Source organism: Vipera berus (genome assembly GCF_964194415.1).
Source record: "Vipera berus genome assembly, chromosome: 2".
NCBI classification, from domain to species: Eukaryota; Metazoa; Chordata; class Lepidosauria; order Squamata; family Viperidae; genus Vipera; species Vipera berus.
In genome coordinates, this window is record NC_138203.1 from 192662115 (window position 1) to 192681504 (window position 19390).

Sequence of the window (19390 nt, forward strand, 5' to 3'; positions counted from 1 at the left end):
GTCACTTGCATTTTTCAAGCACACCAACCTTTCTGTTTTGGTTTAGGAACTTGGTGATGCCTGGTGGCTCAAGCAAATATTTGATGAATTACACATGTGATTATTCCCAAAGCATTATCTCTTCCTTCAACTTTACTTTCCTCAACAAATGATATTGTCTGAGTTGTGTGAATATCAGCAGAAAGAAGGCAGAATAAGTTAATTGAGACTGATTGTAGACGTACCATTTACCTTTGTTTCATAAAGATTGAGTGAATCTGTCCCATTAAATACACTCTGTTTAAATATATCTATCACATGGGGAGATGTTAGGTAGATGCATTGCAAGCAAGGCCAGGGACTGCTTTTCAAATGTTGATCTTTTCCTATAACTCTAATTATGTCATGGGGGAAGAGTCAGAAAAGACAGAAAGGTCTGCTCTCCACGAGAAATCAGTCAGTCACACACACACACACACACACACACACACACAGCTAGCACAGGCTTCATTTTCCTGAGCACAAGGTAGCAACCGTTCGTTGGCTTTGTCTGACTTGAAAAAAAAGCTCATCCTAAAATCCTAGAAAACCGCCAGATCAATATAATTCAGAGGAGGAAGAAAATATTTAGTTTTGCATATGTCTATTAAGCAGGGTTGGACCTGTAAGTATGTGGATAGAAAATTCCCAGAACATTCCAGACTTGTCCAGATTGGAAAACTTTAACAATAATTCTGAAAAAAAGCTAATGGCCGACTGCTTTTACGTTCTTCCCGTAAGAACCACCTGACGATGTTCACATAGTCATCAGGAATTGAGCTGAATCATTTCACCTTTCACATTGTCTAAATCTGATTCACCAAACTGTTACATGAGAAGAAATAGAACCAATTATCTATCCGTTGTAGGGTCCTCCAAGAGTAAAAAAAAACTGAATAGTTTTTTTTCTCTCTTTATTCCCCCAGAACTTTTCTTTTCTTTTCTTCTTCTGCAAGATTTTCCCAGGTTGATATCTCTTGCTCTTAAATGGATGATGTTTGTTTTGGCTTTACAAGGATTCATAATTCTGATATCAGTACACTGTGGATAGACATAGAATAGAATAGCTTTATTGTCATTGTGTAACTCACAACGAAATTAAGTATGATACTTTCCTTCAACTTGAAAATCCAAATTGACATACAATTAACCTCCCTAAGACTGTCACTTCTCCGAATTTACAGTATATTCTTGCACTTTCCTCATGGCCATTTTCCATCATTTTTGTTCTTTCATCAGGATTTGTCCAGAGAACGGCTTCTTTCCTTCCGACAGGTAGTAACAACAAAACAGACTACTTGAGTCTTAAGTTTCTTTCCTTTCTGCTGGGCAACGCTTGCTACTCGTCTTGGGTATTCTGATCAATCATGGCCTTGTAGGACCACTGCTTCCTTCTGGGTAGAGATTGGGACAAAATAATAATAATAAATTAAAATCTACACTATATGACATTGTGGATGAGTTAACAAAACCCCACCTGCTTGATTTTCAGCTAACTAGGTAGCAACTGTTCTGCTTTGCTGGTGGCGGCTTCAGTGCTCTGGTGATAATCTGGGAAGAAATTTCATAACAGGTTGAATGAAAACAACTTGGGATATCTGGTGAAAAGTAGTATGGTTAAATTGGGTTTGGATAAATCACCATAGTTTGTTTCTATAAGTTCATTTTTGTACCTGCAAATGATGAAAATGTCTGATGCCTAACCACAGGATAGAATGACATGCGCTTTACCTGAATAAGCCTATCTCTGATTACTCACAATTTTACATTCTTATTATTATTAAAACGTTCCATTGCTTTTTGGTCTCTTGATGGCTTACAATAACATCAGAATTAAACCTGAATTATTCTAAAAAGAAAAATCACTGTTTAAAAACCTATTCTTATGGATCTGGAAAAGGCAACCAAGGGGTGATGTTCTTGACTCAACAGGAAGTGCCTTCCCAGGAACTACAGTGGCTACAGTAAAGACTTGGCTCTGATTCAGCATGAACCATGCCCCAGCAGCTGCAGGCAAAACTGCTCAAAGCATCTCAGTAATTGGGGAGCCTGTAAAAAGAGATTCTTGCTAGCAACCTGGATCCAAATTGTCTTGGACTTTCACTCAGAAACATCTCGGTAGCTATTGCAGGGCTTTTAGCACAAGTGAAAGTGAGGGTGAAGATTCGTTCTCCAAGCTTGTGGGTTGGTTTCCGAACATTTCGTTACCAGACTAACATCTGCAGTGGAGTTTAGGGGATGTCAATGTCAGTGTTCTGTTTATAAGGGCTTCAGGTGTGGGTGTGTCAAGTGAGGGTCAAGTGAAGACAAGTGAAAGTCTTCTCTCTGAGTTCTCCCAGAGACCAACCTGGTTGCTGAGTTCTTCATCGACTGGCAGTTCCAGAGTAGGAACTAAGGCAGCCCCATCCATGTAAGTAAGCTTCATTGCAGTAGCCAAGCCTGAAGGTATTCTGATACATGCATTACAGTTCTAAGACCATTATCTTTCAGGAAGGGGAATATAGCTGAAGCTAATGAAAGGCCATTTCCACCATGTGAAAAACTAGGGAAAATTCAGATGAGATGTGCTCCTAAAGTGCAATTGTGATCCTTCGAGGTGGCAGGGGTATGTGTGATCTATTTGTAACAGGGAAAACTAGCACCTCCCTGGCATTATGACACTTCATAATGAACAGTTCCTTATTATCTGGATTCAGCTTCATTTTACTTATTCTTCTCCCCATTAACAACTGCAGGCAGGCATTTGAGGGAGCTATACCATTAGCTACAGCTATTACAGAGCAATAGATGTGGATGTCATCAACATACTGATAGCAGGCATCTTCCAGTGGCTTCATCTGCATGAATGAAAGACAAGATCAAGAGACAGCAATTCCCACTGAGGGGTATATATAATAGCTTTTGTTTCAAGGAGTGATTGTCTCCAGGGAACGCCATGTGAAACCTGTGTGAAAGATAGAAACAGAGCAAAGCAGCACTTTTTATTTCTTTGATCTCTTGGATGATCCTAAAGATTAGGTTATGATGGTCAGTAACATCAAAGATATTGAGAAGTCAAGAATAATCAATAGAGTCACATTCCCTCTTGTAATCCCTAAACAAAGATTGCCCATTGAGTGGACTGGTCAATCTCAAGTTGCAATCACTTATGAATTGATTTGAAGTTGATCAAGATATGATAATATTCTTTCAGGATTGCCAGGAAATGAAAAATTAGCACTCTGTATTATTTTAATGTTTTTAAACTAACCATTCAAACTGGACTATATTTGCCCATCTTTGAAGAGGCATTTTTTATCTAGGCTCTTTTATCAGTTATTTAATAATTGGTTCTTTGAAGGCATTTTGCATTCCCTCAGAGCACAATTTACAATGCTAATTAAAGCATTTCTATTAACTTGTTAGGTAGGAAATGCAAATTAGGTTGGGCAAGGATTATCTATTTTCAGAAGACATCCAAAATTAATTTAAATCAATTACATGTTGAAAATGTATAGCCTATAACCAATTTGTTATATAAAGTAGCTGTTGCAAATATTAAAAACATAATGAAGTGAATATCCTCTTCAGAGTATTTTAATGGAATCAAAAATTACTCCCAAATCGTATAAAAATTGTCTTTGAAAGGAATGTTAGGTCTCAGTTCCCAAGCTTTTTATCTGTCAGTTTCTATTTGGCTAATGATTTAGTTGTGTCCATCAATAATTAAAAAGTATTTAAAATCTTACTTATAGAAATAGGTCATTTAAAATTTTGCCTTTAGAAATGTATCATTGAAGTCTTCTCCAACACTTAATGGTGGTATCAGTTCTTTTCCCCCAATAACGTTCATAAGTAAGAGGTATATAAACATATAAATTTACTTGTGCAAACCACCTAGAGTTAATGTGAATTGTTGGGCTGCCATATAAACTTTCTTAACACATAAAAATAAATAAAATAAAATGAATGTATTTTTGTACATAGCTGCTGTCCAAAATTCTTGTGTCAAACAATGGTGGCAAATGTTTGGGTATGTAGAAGCAGTGGCCGTTTCTTTAAATAATATGCCTCGATGCAGTGAAGTCAATGAACTGCATAACCAAGAGAATTTCTTCATAAGATTCTATGGCAAATCACAGCTTTCCTAAATTTTGGTTTCCAAGGCATGTTTTATTTGACAGTGTTGGGGAAATCACAACTTGACTCAAGCCCAAAAAGGCCTCAACTTTTGTGCCATGTCTAAATTATATCATTTAATTTCATGCATGTTATTAAAGAATGCAATAATAAAATTGTACAGTAATAGTGTAATTAAAGAATGTAAGAATGTAAATTGAAAATTAGTTGTTGATTTCCCCCCCCCTCTGGTAATAGGTATCCCTTCTGTAAACTTATTACTCCCTGAAATAAGTTTTCAATGACTGTATTTTCTAATGTGGTTCTTTATTTTAACTTGTTCAGAGTCATGCAATGTTGAGCCTTTGTTCTTGCAACCAGTGGGGGTTTTTTAATGTCAGATTTATATATCTTCTTCATGTCTAGTACTTCTATATTAGTCTTGGGCTTTGGAGCTCAGTTTAACACATTTGGGACAAAACAGCTTTTATCTAACCCAGACATTTGTAGAACAATGCTTTTTTCCATATAGCACTTTTTATTAAATTTAGTAACCACTGCAGCCAATCCTGACTCACATCGCTGCTTCTGAGGAGCCGAAAATAGTATCTCATTTTAAGAATCTCACACTTATCACAGAAAAAGGCCATCTTTTCCTGCAAATGTACTTACTGTTTAGTGTTTGGGAATCATTGTCCTGGGAAGAAGAAAAAGCTGCTGAAAATAACCTCCAGCTTTTCCACTCAGTGCTGTTTAGTGCTTTGTGATGATGGCTGTAATAGGCAGTTTGAAGGTGCCAGAGCTGCATGTTAAAGCTGCAAATAGCCCCAGGATACTGTGAGTAAATTATATAGGGAATTGGGGACAGGAAAAAGACTTTCCTCTCTTTTCCTGCAGTTGTTTGCCTTCTACTGACTAGATGACCTCATTCTTTAGTCAAACCAGAGTGGCAGTTAGCAATAGGCAGGAGATGGACCCTTCAGTCACCTTTTTTCTGGACATTAGACTTGTCTATTTGTGGCAGTTTCCTCCATTTATCTTTCAGAGGTATGACACTGTAATTAGAATGAACTATGCCTCTGCCCTGCTCACCTGGAATGTCATAGACCTGTGATAGTAGAATCTCATTGTTTCCATCTTGGTGGTATCCAGCTGTGTTGGACAATTTCCAGCCCCCATGACTCCCAGTCATATCTGGAATGCACCTGAGAATATACTAAGAAACCAATAAGAGAAACTATCTCTTATTTTCAAATTTCACGTTTACGTTCCTGGGAAGATGTATGTAACCGTAGATCTTCCCAGGGCTGATCATGCAGTCATCTAAAAGCTAGAATCATGCAACCATAAGTTGCCTGCCCTGTATACCTAGGCTATTCTTCTTGCCTTTTCTTACTGCTGGTTTCATCATGATGTCTTCAATAAATTTTCTTCATAGCACTTTGCCATATACTCGATTCAGAGCCAATTTATTGCATCAATTGGAGAAACTGGCTTGTTTTTGTTGTCTTCATTCCTTTTTCTTATTTGCACAAAAATTGTTCCTTTCTTAGAATAATATTTTAGGTCAGAGTCTTTTGTCCCAGACCATCATGGACACTGAAATTTGTGAAGACCTTAAACGTACATATTTTCTTATAGCAAAGCCATAGCATTTAGGCTTATATACCACCCCATAATATTTTATAGCACTCTAGGTGGTTTATAATGTAGAAACATTATTTTGCATTTTTCCCTCAACAATCTGGGTCCTCATTTTACTGACCTTGGAAGGATGGAAGGATGAATCAATCTTGATTGAACTACAGACTGTGGCAGAGTTTGCCTGCAATATTGTACTTTAACCAGGGCTCATTCCTATATGACTTTACTTCACTCATATAATACAATATAGTCCTCTAGAAAACTTACGTTGAGGGAGAAGCAACGTTCATGCTTCTCCTTTACTGGAAGAAGTTACCTGCAGAAGTGCCTCTCAGTTACAAGCTGTTTCCTCAGTAATAATGTATTCTACCTTCGTAATTGCACACAGATTTCATTGACGTAATGTAAAACCTATCTTCATTATTGTTATTTTGGTACAGAGGTGCTATGGATGATATAATCCCTAGAATGGCCAAACAAAACATGCAAACAGTGCCAAATTTTTAAGACATATACATAGAAATGATTTCTAACCAACAAACTGGGGTTGGCCCATCCCACTTTCTCCAGCAGACAAGGCCTACTTTGGATCCCATCTGCCAAAGAAGTTTAGCTGGCAGGGTTCAGGAGAAAAGCCTTCTGCTGTGGTCTCCACCCTTTGGAACATTCGCCCACTAAAGATGAGGTTGGCCCCACATTCCTGGCCTTCCAAAAGAGCTTTAAAATCTAGCTCTGTTGGCTGGCTTGGGGCCCCATGGGGGCAATCTATGCCGGGACTGGCAGATGGGGTAGAGAGAAGATTACTACCCTTATGTTCTCCGTTTTCTTGGGGTTTAGTTTCTTATTTAATCTATTCACTTTAACCATTTCATATTTTCTTTTGTACCTTTTTATCATTTTGTAAGCCGTCCAAAGTCACTGCAACAGTGAGATCGGCAGCATATAAATTGAATAAATAAATACACCTTTTCCTCAAGAATGTTCTGATTAAAGGGCATTTCCTTCCCCTTAAAGCAAGGGCTGTTTGTTGCTAAAATCAGGCATATTTAATATTAAGTAGGTAGTAAATACAGGACAAGCATTACCTTTAAAATTATTGTCACACATAATACCCTCATCTGGGAATAAACCTAACTGACAACGTGACTTAACATTGTGCATAAGATTGGGCTGCCAAGGAATCAATGATCACATAGACTTGTGCTTTATTTAATGTGAATTTCTTGCTAGAGAAAAACTGAGGATAAAGCCCCTATTTTACAAGAAAATCTTGTACAATATCCTCTTACTGATGTAGCTCAGCTCACTTTTCTCATCTAAGGTTAAAAAAGGAAAACCTTTTTTTCTGGTAACTCTGCTGCCCCTTAGTGGTTCTGAATTTCCAGACTCTAGATTTTTGAATATGTGCTATTGAATATGTGCTATTGAATATATGCTGAATAATGTTTTCTAGACCTTATGGGGTTTGGTTCCATTATCCTCTGGCTCACCCCACAGGTGGCAGTTAGGGTGATAATTTGGTATGAAAAGGAAGAGCATGCAGCAACACCACCCCCAGCACGAGGATCATGCTGCCGCACCCGTGCAAGGATCACACTGTGGGCCACCTGCCACTTGCAACGCTGCTGCCATCCATGCAATACTAGTGGTGCTGCCACTGCCTGCACACTTGCGGCAATGGTGTCATGAGGGGGGTTAAGCTCACGCATATGCACTGCCCAGCTACTCATGCGGTCTGGCAACCAAGAGGCCGTGGCCCATAGGTTGGGGACCTCTGGTCTAACAAAGAGAAGGACTAGGGTGACACGGCAGCAGTCTTCCAATATTTTGAAGGGCTGTCACAGAGAAGAGGCGATCAACCTATTCTCCAAAGTACCTGAAGGCAGAATAAGAAGTAACAGATGGAAAATTATCAAAGAGATCCAACCTAGAATTAAAGAGAAATTTCCTGACAGAACAATTAATCAGTGGAACAGTCTTGCCTCTAGAAGCTGTGGGTGCTCCATCACTGGAGGTTTTAAAGAAGATATTAGACAGCCATTTGCTTGGAATGGTATCTCCTGCTCAAACAGGGGATTGGACCAGAAGACCTCCAAGATCTCTCCCAACTCTGTTATTCTAAGTTCTAAGCTATCTGCTTAACTGGAAAAACTACAGTAGGGTTGTGGTGCTTGTGGCTTTAAACCACATCCTCCGGAAGTACAGATCTGCTGCTGTTGCTGGGCCAGATGGACTGACCACAGGAAATGAAATCAAATAGTTGTATTTAGCATACCCAAACCCAATGTAAGGCGAATGTTACCCTCCCTTCCAATTAATACAGATTTTCAGTTGAAAATGAGGTATCTAAATAAGGATAACTACACTGGAAATATCCTGTTACTACATATATTTGAAAAGTCCTTCTGTTTTTAAGCTCACTTTGATAAATTCTTCATTTTAGCTAATACGCTTAATGACTTTGGATGTTTTAATTGATTTCTTCCCAGCCTAATTTGTACTCCAACTAATCCAGCAAACCTTTGAGTCAATGGAAGGTTTTCAGAAATCAAGAGTTCTGCTTTTAAGTTAAAAAAAACAACAAAAAACATTTTTGCTTGCTTATCCTGGGTCTATCCATTTACAGTATAATATGAGTCAGAGTTAATGTCTCAATCTGGTTCTCTAGTTTTTCCCCCTGCTTTAATTCATTGTCTTTGTTGATTAATAATATACTGACTGATGACCATTAAATTACCTAAACTTGAGGGTGTTCCTGAAGGTCAGGGAGGGGGAAAAATTGTGCTACACTAAATACCCACAATAATTGGGAGGTGTCATCAAACCTTAGCACACAACTTCTCCATACTGTAATTATGACTAAAGCTAAGCAGCATACAGAAATATTGTGACTTTCACCAAAATAGGTCCCTACTATAATCCAATTGAACTGAAATATATAAGTTAATGCCACTGCTTTTGTACATTTCCCCATCTTGGCCAACTCAGGAATTGATACTGCAGCTGAAAACCTGGGCATTCAGTTAGAAAGGTTTACTCACAAATTTCAATTGCCATCTTGCCTCATCTACTTTATATAATCCATACCAGATTCTGAGCTGGAAAAAAATTAAGGAAAATAACTAATTTTTCAGTATATTACATGAATGACCAGTATGCTGTCTTCTTTCCTGCAATATAGCTGGAGATTTGTCATCTGCTGATCCCATGGTCCTGGAACAATATGTGGTGGTGGCTGATTATCAGAAGCAAGAGAGCTCTGAAATTAGTTTGTGTGCTGGCCAAGTGGTGGACATAATTGAGAAGAATGAATCTGGTAAGGGTTAATCATCTATAAGAGTCCAGAAAAAAAACAGTTTGTAAAATAGGATCTCTCGTGTCTCATAACTTCCTAACATACTTTGTCTAAATGTGTTCTAATGAGGACTGGCCTGGATAATAAATTTCATGTTTGAAAGCAACTTAGTAAGATTTTATCACAGCTCCATTTCACAAAACCTTTTCTGAATTTTCTTGGGAACACGCTGTCTAGAACCCAGCTTTCCATTTTGGAATTTCCATATTAATTAAATAAAAAAAGGGTTTCATTCACAGAGTGCCTCCCTAGCTTTGTGTGCATGTGTGTTAAATGATTTCTCTAGAATGATCATAATTAATTCAGCAACTTCATTCATTTGTGTCTGGAGCAGGATATATTTTGTTTTTCAGAAAAAATAAATAGTAACACTTGTTTTGCCTATTTAAGTAAATAAAAATGGGCTCTGAAAGTTATTTTGGATTTGTGTTGTAACATAGGGAAATTTTGAATACATTATTTTGTTGGCAAAAATATCCTATAATAAAACATGTTATTCTCTATTTGAATAGAGAATGTTGACGTTACTAACCTTGTATTGCTTTAATACTATACAGAACTGAAATGACTTCCTAATTTTTCACTCAGTCACTTAAATACTCACTCTGAACAGAGTTTGAATTATGAATTCACCTAGGAAGAACACAATAAATGGATTGCAATATGAATTAAATCGGAGTTATTATTCAAGCATAAAGAAATAAAGGAAAATCTAGAGAAATAAAATGATGTATTTTCAACATTTCATAATGCTTTCTCAGCATTGTTTATCAGTTCAGTGAAAGGCTATGGAAAAATAGGTAGCCTTCTACTTATGGTCACAATAAGGACAAGGATTTCAGTTGCTAAGCAAGTTGTTTATTAAATGAATCACAGCTGATTTTATGGATTTTTTTTGGTGACCATTTTAATTGAATTCCTCCAGTTGTTAAGTCAGTCATGCGATGATTAAGCACATACAGCTTCCTCTATCAATTTTGCTTGTGGGAAACTGGCTGAGGAAATTGCAAATAGTGATCACATGACCCTGGGATGCAAATAGTTGCAAATAGTGATCACATGACCCCCTGGGGTCATGCTGCAACTGTCATAAATACATAATGGTTGCCAAGTGTCTGAATTTTGATCATATGACTGTGGGAATGCTGCAACAATTGTAAGTGTGAGGATTGGTCTTAAGTCACTTTTTTCAGTGATGTTGTAACTTGGAATGGTTGATAAACGGATGGTTGTAAGTTGAGGACACCAATAGAATTTGACTAGATACTCAACATTTATTGTTTGTTTTCATGTTTTCATTCACTACCTCAGCTTCAAATACCGCAATATTTCCTAGGGCAGCAATCTTGCACTTTCTATCATTTCTCCATAACTATAGTTCCAATAGACAGCAATTAAAAGTGGGGAAAAGTGAAATGAAGTACCCAGTGTGTCAGCAAGCCTTTGAGCGCATACCTTTATTTTCGCTAAATTAACAGGATTTTGTTTGTAAGGGGGAAAATCGTATGCAGAAGGGTAGTACAGTATTGATCGCCTAATTCCAAAGGAGCTCAGCATGTCTCTCATTTTCTTAATTGGAAGTCAGACCAGAAACTCATGGGATCCACGATTGGTATAGATTAGGATGGAACATTCCATGATGGACTGTTGTTGCATGATACTATGTAGAATGGATTGTGACTCTCCACCTAACTCTTCTTTTCCTTATGTTTTAGGCTGGTGGTTTGTAAGTACATTGGATGAACAAGGTTGGGTTCCTGCAACATGTCTAGAGATCCAGGACGGTGCCCCGGATGAATTTTCAATGCAGACTGAAGAAGGTGGGAGTAGATTAAGACACTTTCAGAATAGCCCCAAACTGTTTCGTATTTTAGATTTTTGAGCCCACATAAAATATTCAGGATAATGTTCAGAGAGGAAATACACTAAATATTAAAGTGCCAAGAGAGTACTTTCAAGGGAGTCCCTATACGGGTTTGTTTTTTTTTTGCCTATAGCAAGTTCTCATGAAGATTGACATCGTTTAGTTTGATATTTTTGGCAGAAGAGACTGGTTTGTTAGGGGCTCCTTCTTCATCAACTTTTGCATTCAGGTGCTTTTCCATTCAAAAGTTACATCAGCCTTTGACCTAAAAAGCCCAGGCTCTATACAGGTAGTCCTTGACTTACGACCACAATTGAGCCCCAAATTTCTGTTGCTAAGTGAGACATTTGTTAAGTGAGTTTTGCCCCATTTTATGACTTTTCTTGCCACAGTTGTTAAGTGAATCACTGCACTTGTTAAATTAGTAAGACGATTGTTAAGAGAATCTGGCTTCCCCATTGACTTTGCTTGCCAGAAGGTTGCAAAAGGTGAACACATGACCCCAGGACACTGCAACCATCATAAAAATGAGTCGGTTGACAAGCATCTGAATTTTGATCATGTGACCATGGGGATGCTGTGACGGTTGTGTGAAAAATGGTCATAAGTCACTTTTTTCTGTGACGTAAGTTTGAGCAATCACTAAACAAACTCATAAGCCGAGGACTTAATGCCCATATGAATTCCAAACAACAAATAATGAAAAACAGATGGACAGTTCATGCTTATCCCAGGGCATAGAATCTGAACAATAGTTGTAGTACTGGTTAACACTGAAAAAACCTATAAACATCCTCTGTCCCATTGCTTTAAAACAGCTTATAATCTGTTTTGTGCAGAATACATTACATTAAGCATCTGCTAGGCACTTTCCAGTGTGCCCACTTCGTTGATTCTTTGAACGGAAAGTTTTTAAATAGTGCTTTTGAAGACGATTTCTAAAGCAGCCCATCTTTTCACGGGGAATGGACATGAACACGCAGCATGAACTGAGTGAAAACCTGTTTTAATGGACTGATGTGGAGGAGCGGGGCGTGGGTCTGTTGATGAGGAAAGTCCTTCGTGAAAAGGAGGCTTTTCTATTAGAACTTAATTAAAGCAAAGCAAATGTTAGAAATTGTAGTGGAAATTTGATTTGCTGAGTGTAAAGGTCAGTTGCACTGAGGATGGGTAAAAAAAACACCCTAAAGTTTTACTATGATTATTTTTAAAATGAAAAAAACAAAAACCTGAGATGCATTTTAGGGTACCCTTTTAAATCAAACCGCTCAAGTTCTCTGCCATACACCGGGAGGAAACAAGGCACATTTATATGCTGTAAAAACCACTTTGTGTGTTGAACAATCTCAACTGAGATGTATTAGGTAAATCATGGTTAAATCATTGCTTAGTGTGGTATGTGGATCATGTCATTGTTAACCTTAGCATAGCATTACATCTTCTTTTTAAAAAGGTAAACTTTTCCCTCCTTATATCCTGTTTTGTGCCTTTCCTGCTTCCCCCAACATGCTCATCTCAGTCTCATGGAAATACTGGTCTCTTCCCAGACATGTTGGTCGCCGTCGGACTCTTGGGGACTTGTACACCAGTGGATGGGGTCAAGGTGGATGTTGTGGAGACTCTCTTTGTGCTTTTCTTCTGTGCTTTGGACTACCTTTTTCTGTGTTTGCATGTGCTGTCCAGTGTGGCCCATTGTTGCATGCAATGTATTTCTTATTGATATCCAGAGTGTCTATTTCCTTAATACATTGCTTATTGTAACTGTTAAATCTGCTTACACTTGAGTATGTGTGTCCTCCTTTCCATTCCCTTGAAACTACTTGAGTCCCCAGTTATGCGAATTTCTACTCTTGGGTAAATTGTATTTTATTTGGTCCTAACCAGAGTTAAATACATTTTTATCTTTCTTTCTTTTTTTAAATCTGCATTTTTATGTGCCTGCTTCAATTAGAGGTTATTTGAAAGCCATTGTGGGGCTGCAGTAGACTTGAGGAGTTTTATTATAAATTATGAAAATCTGTCTTTCAAAGGTGATGTTGAGCCTTTTGTGAGCTTTTATGTCAAAAGGACAGAATCAACCATATTCTGTAGATTTGACTCTATTGTGCTAAATTATCTAAAAGGTGTGGATTTTCAGATTAGCTCTGATTTTTAGAAAAATGTGATGTCTTCCCAATTATTATTTATGGTTTTTTTTCTCTTTCTCTCTCTTTCTCTCTTTTACTGCTATATTTCTCTTTGAATAGAGAAGTATATGGTGATCTACCCATATGTTGCCCGGGATCAAGATGAAATAAACCTGGACAAAGGAGCTACAGTGGAGGTGATCCAAAAAAATCTGGAGGGCTGGTGGAAAATCAGGTATATTTCCAGTCATGATTCAAAAGGCATTAATGTGAAGGAGAGACTTTAGGTCACAAGACCTGAGTTATTCCATTGTTGTTGCAGTTTTCATCAATGGAGGGATAGGAGAATAACTTTCAAGTACAGACAGTCCTCAGCTTACAATAGTTCATTCAGTCAGTGTTCAAAGTTATAATGGCACTGAAAAAAGTGACTTATGATGGCTTTTCACACTTATGACCATTGCAGCATCCCCATCGTCATGGGATCAAAATTCGGACGCTTGGCAACCGATTCATATTTAAGAAGGCTGCAGTGTCCCGGGGCCATGGGATCCCCTTTTGCAACTGCCCAACAAAGTTTGTGAGGAAGCCAAATTCACTTAACGACTGTGGTGAGAAAGATCATAAAAATGGGGCAAAATTCACTTTAAAATGTTTCACTTAGCAACAGAAACCTTGGGGCTCAATTGTGTTCGTAAGTTGAGGACCACTTGTGTAGAGATAGGCACTCCATAACATTTATTCTGCTGCAGAAAAAAAAATCTGGTTTTTTGAAGAAAAGTGGTAGGTATGCAAAAACTTTTCAGTTTGGTCCTAGGTTTCCTTCAGCATTTTATAAAGGGAAATCCTCGCAGAATTATGAAGAGGTGGTCTATTGCCTCAGTGTAAATTCATTGTATCTGTAAAAAGAACAATGGGTTGTGCTGAGAAGATTGGAGGGCTCAGATATTGTACTGTTTCCCTCCCCCCCAAAACAACAACAACAACAACAACACCTCAGTGTACTCTGATGGAAACCTTCAATACAGGCTTCCAGAATGTGTTACTCGCTGAACCTTTGTCTAAGTCTTGTTATTACAAAAGTCTTTTGATAGTTGATTATTAGTACCAATTAATCAGCTTGATATCTTCTCCAATCATGTTAGTTACTATGCTTGATGTTGGACCATCTTGCAAAGAGAGACCGATTCCCATGTGCTGGGAAAGTTTGTTGTGCCCCATCTGTTCACTTCTGATTATCACAACATTGCACATTACTTTTGTTGTGCCTTTGTCTTAACAGCCTCTTGAGCTTCTTTATGTGAAACAGTGGGTAAAAAACCAACCAGCTTTACAAATAGAGAAGTGCCCACAGAGAGGGCCTCCTCAGGGTGCCTCCGGTCAGGGAATGTCGACTGGTGGCCCCCAGGGGGAGGGCCTTCTCTGTGGGTGCTCCGGCATTATGGAACCAACTGCCGGTTGAGCTCCGGATGGCATCGGACCTTCGCTCCTTCCGCCGCGGCTGAAGACCCACTTATTTGAACTAGCTGGTCTGGCCTGATGGGGAATATTAGGGTTTTTTAATGGGTTTTTTACTATTTTATTGTCATTGTATTTTAATTGGGCATTGGTTTAATTTTTTTAAATTTTTGTACTGTTATTTATATATGCCTTGTTAACCGCCCTGAGTCCTTCGGGAGAAGGGCGGTATAGAAATTGAATAAACCTAAACCTAAACCTAAGTTTACTTACTGTTAAGAACTTGCAAGGTACCCAACGTTTTGGGAAAATATGTGCCAGATATCTCTAAGCAAAATAAAAAAAATAACATTCTGATTCAGATGATCATCTTAAAACTGAATCTGGAACACTGGTTTTGCTTTTGGGCATTGCTGTGGATGAGATTGCCTGTGTTGGGAATTTGTTGACCATAGTAAAAAAAAAAAGGGGGACGCGGTGGCTCAGTGGGTTAGGACGCTGAGCTTGTCGATCAGAAGGTCAGCAGTTTGGTGGGTCGAATCCCGAGTGCTGCATAGCAGAGTGAGTGCCTGTTACTCGTCCCAGCTTCTGCCAACCTAGCAGTTCGAAAGCACGTAAAAATGCAAGTAGAAAAATAGGGACCACTATGGTGGGAAAGTAACAGCGTTCCGTGCGCCTTTGGCGTCTAGTCATGCCGGTCACATGACCACGGAGACATCCTCGGTCAAGCACTGGCTCTTCGGCTTTGAAACGGAGATGAGCACCGGCCCCTAGAGTCGGAAACGACTAGCACGCATGTGCGGGGGAACCTTTACCTACCTTTACCTTTTTAGTAAAAAAAATTAGACTATTTCAGATTATTTCTATTTCTTTAGATATCAGGGTCAGGAGGGCTGGGCCCCAGCATCTTACCTGAAAAGAGGGAGTGGAGACCTACTTACATCAAAACTGGGATCTGCAGCTTCAGCCCATTCACACCCGTTGGATATGGATGGACTTTCTCGACAGCAGAACTCCCCAGGCCGAGACAAGGATGGACCGAGTAATCAAAGAGATGGAAGATATGATGGTCGCCCATTGCCCAATGTGGACCTTCAACGAAGTAAGTTGGGAACAACGAAGAAAGTGTTTAATGCTTTCTGAAGAAAACTGGTCAATCAGGTAAAAGCAAGAAATCTTCATGGCTCTTTGGTTTATCCATTTTTTTCTCTGAACTGAGGGTTGCATTTTGCCTTTGACTGGCATTCAGGAGTTCTCACAGCCCAATGATAATTAAGTCAGAACGAATAGTAAATTTGATCTAATTTTAAAGTCACACCAACTTAAATTGGACTAGTTAATCTAATTACACCCAAAGTATTCAATAAATTTTTCCATCCTGGCATGGTTTTCTTGATAGGGTAAAGTTAAGGCTAGTGTAGATTTTAAGAATCTTTACACTGGAAGTTGCATATTGAGAATACGGAACAGATATTTTATTGATAACTCAAAGCAGCAAGATACCTCATCCTTCTTCCTCCCCCTCTTTTTCCCCACAACAATAATCCTGTGTGAACGGTTGTGCCGAGAAAAAAAAACGAGTGGCCCAAAGTTACTATGTACTGTTTTCTTTTACTATTTTATTTTCCCTTACAGCATTTACTTTGCTAAAAAAATTATTTAATAAAAATGATTAAAATGAATTTTTCATCCTCTTATGGTAAAAATTTCATTTGATGATACTGTTTGGTATTATTTTCTGAATTTTATGCAGTCCTGTTGTATGGGTAGTCCTCGGGTTACAAGAGCAATTCGAACTGGGAACTCCATCGTTAAACAATGGGGTCATAAAGTGTAGTGATCTGTGACTGCATGGCTTAGCAATGGCAACTTCAGCGGTCCTGACTGCCATTGCTAAACAAGGACCATGTGGCTCATTAAGCAAGGACCTCACATTAACATGACTTTTGACTCCCTGCCAGCTTCCCCAGGACTAGCTATCGAGGATTAAGGCTTCTTATTGTATGGTTCTGGACTCCAGTTGTGTCTCTTTAATGCTAAATCCTCACTTTTCCCAACTTTTTGCTCCTCTGACATAGAATTGGTTGGGCCATAGATAATAAATCTATTCTTTACCTGGGATGGCCAAATTTTAACCCTAACAGGTAGACCAGGCTAAGGAACTAATTTATTTTATTTTTTTAATTCCATTTATATCCCGCCCTTCTCCGAAGACTCAGGGCGACTTACAAGCTTAGCATATAGGACTACTTTTATTGCAACTGTATCTTGCAAGTCTAACTGTGTCTCCCTGCACCCCGCTGCTTCCTTCATGAAAACGAGGGAGGGGCTCATTCTTTCCTTGGCTGAGGCTCAAGCCCTGCTTATCTGACCATTGCCTTGGTAGTAGCTTTTCCTCCTATCCTTCAAGGCCACCTCCTCAAACATTGGTAATGGATGTCTGGATATTCCATGTTTCCCTCAAGGGATACAAGCATTCCACTGTTCCTAGATTATCTCGGAAGGAAAACCTCATCTGCTGTCTTTAACCTCGGCTCTTTTATGACTCATGGACTTCAACTCCCAGAATTCCTGAGTCAGCTATGCTGACTCAGGAATTCTGGGAGTTGAAGTCCATGAGTCATAAAAGAGCCGAGGTTGCCTACCCCTGGCTTAGGGCATCTGATCCAAGATCTTCAATCAATCAATCAAAATAGAGCTGGAAGGGACCTTGGAGGTCTTCTAGTCCAACCCCCTGTTAAAGCAGGAGACTGTATACCATTTCAGACAAATGGCTGTCCACTTTCTCTTCTTAAAATACTTCCAGGGATGTACTAAAACTCTGGTTAGATGAATCACCATGGAGATTAAAATGAATCCAGGGAGCTGCCTGGGTGTGCTGCTCATGGGGAAAGCAGACAGAAAAGCTGTAGAGGTACTTTCTTGGACTGGAGTAATGGAGTGTTGTTCACAAATGTTTTCTGAAGCATACGTTGATAATCTTTGAAGCACATTTAAATACCTGTTTTGACAGAGTCACCAAAGATGAGACAAAGACCCCCTCCTCGTCGAGATCTCTCAATAGTAAGTGTTGCTTCCTGATGCATTTAAAGCAGTCTGACAACAACTTATCAGATGAAATGGAAGATGTTGGGACGATAAAAGAGAGATGTCAGAGCAAAAACAGACAAGATACAGGTCTTGCTACCTCTTTTATGTCAGCATAAATCACCGTGTCCTAAGCATTGTTATAGTATGTCAGTTAAGGAGGAAATTGGCATGTCTAACTTGCTTTTTCCTTTAAACATACACGGAGTAAATAAGGTTCAACATGGCATGAGCTTTGTTCCCAAGGCAATTAATTGAATGGGATGCAATCAGTTTTTACTTGTGTGGCTTGGATAGTTGTCATAGCAAGAAGTCTGTTTCTGGAATTTGTACCTGCAATCAAACTGATTTTTCCAACATTGAATAACTTTACCGTATACAATTAATGCAGGTTTTAACTTTAAAACCACAGGCCCCACTTTTATTTCTACTTAGCTTTGCTTCTGAGCACCACCAAAAAAAGCTGATTTTCTATAAAACGCACGACTTTGATTTCAGAGTTGGAAATGGCCGCAGAAACACTGCAGCCAGCCGTGCTGAAAAATGTGTTAGGGGCTTGTCATCTCCTTGGGCTTGCTTGCTTTGTGACCCTGCAGATCCTGCAGATGGAGGCTGGAATGCCTGATGTGTAAAGAATTGCTTTTTGCACATGGAAGATGACAAATGCATATTTTTAATACTCTTGTAATAGCCACGGTGTGTCAATCTGCCAAAGCCTCCAGTGCCCCCGCAGGTGGAGGAAGAGTATTACACCATTGCTGATTTCCAGACCATCATCCCTGACGGGATCAGCTTCCAGGCAGGACTGAAAGTAGAGGTGAGACTAAGTCTTGTCAGGCCCGTCTCCATAATCCTTGGCTTTTTCCACAGAGCTCCCTTTAAAAGTCACTTTAAAAGAAAAGCCTTTTACAATGGAATACAGGTAATCCTTGAGTTATGACAGCTCACTTAGTGACCGTTCAAAGTTACGTCAAACCCTCCCCCCCAGTACTTATAACACAGTCCCAAGGTTACAGATGTTGTAGCACCACAGCAGTCGTTCACTCTTAGGAATGACCGCAAAGGCACTGCAATATTCCCCCTGCCTATCCCCCCTCCTCCCCCTGCCAGATTTCCACAGGAACTGGACCTGTGGAGACTCACCTTGCAAAGATATAGCAATAGCACTTAGACTTCTGTACTGCTTCATGGTGCTTTACAGCCCTCTCTAAGCGGTTTGCAGAGTCAGCCTATGGCCCCCAACAACCTGGCTCCTCATTTTACCGACCTTGGAAGGCTGTGAGCTGTCTCCTCTCCAGTCTCCTTGCTGCAGTTTCTTTGCCTGCTTGGGTGCTTCAGGCCTTCCGTGCGTTCGCAGAGAATTCACCACTAATCTCACATGATCTCGCGCTACTTCAGGCCTCCATTCTCTGCAGATGGAGGCCTGGACTACATCTGCGCCAAAAGGCTTTGCAAACAGATGGGAGACTTCAGTGTTTCAGGCCTTCCATCTATTTGCCGTTTCCTTGCCAAAGCCTGCATGGGTGAGAGAGCCTGCATCCCTGCAGGCTCCGTTCATCTTTGCGAAAAGCTTTTGCCACCTAGAACGCAGGCCAGGGCACCATGCATGCAAACACCCCCCACACACATACACACACTTACTTCCTGGCCTCCATTCTTTGCACCAAAAGCTTTTTGCAAAAACAACTGGAGCCTGCAGGGACGCAATCTCTCACCCCTGCAGGCTTCGGCAAGCCTTTG

The 19390-nt window shown here is 39.5% G+C and overlaps 1 protein-coding gene across 1 annotated transcript in view; it reads left to right on the top strand.

Annotated features, from left to right (window-relative positions):
• Positions 1-19390, top strand: part of SH3PXD2B (SH3 and PX domains 2B) — a 142524-nt gene that overhangs the window by 117135 nt on the left and 5999 nt on the right. The window contains exons 7-13 of the mRNA XM_081321252.1: positions 1258-1293; positions 8942-9076; positions 10831-10935; positions 13226-13340; positions 15439-15665; positions 17577-17626; positions 18342-18467. Coding sequence (XP_081177378.1) covers positions 1258-1293; positions 8942-9076; positions 10831-10935; positions 13226-13340; positions 15439-15665; positions 17577-17626; positions 18342-18467 — 794 coding nt within the window. The remainder of the gene's footprint in view (positions 1-1257; positions 1294-8941; positions 9077-10830; positions 10936-13225; positions 13341-15438; positions 15666-17576; positions 17627-18341; positions 18468-19390) is intronic.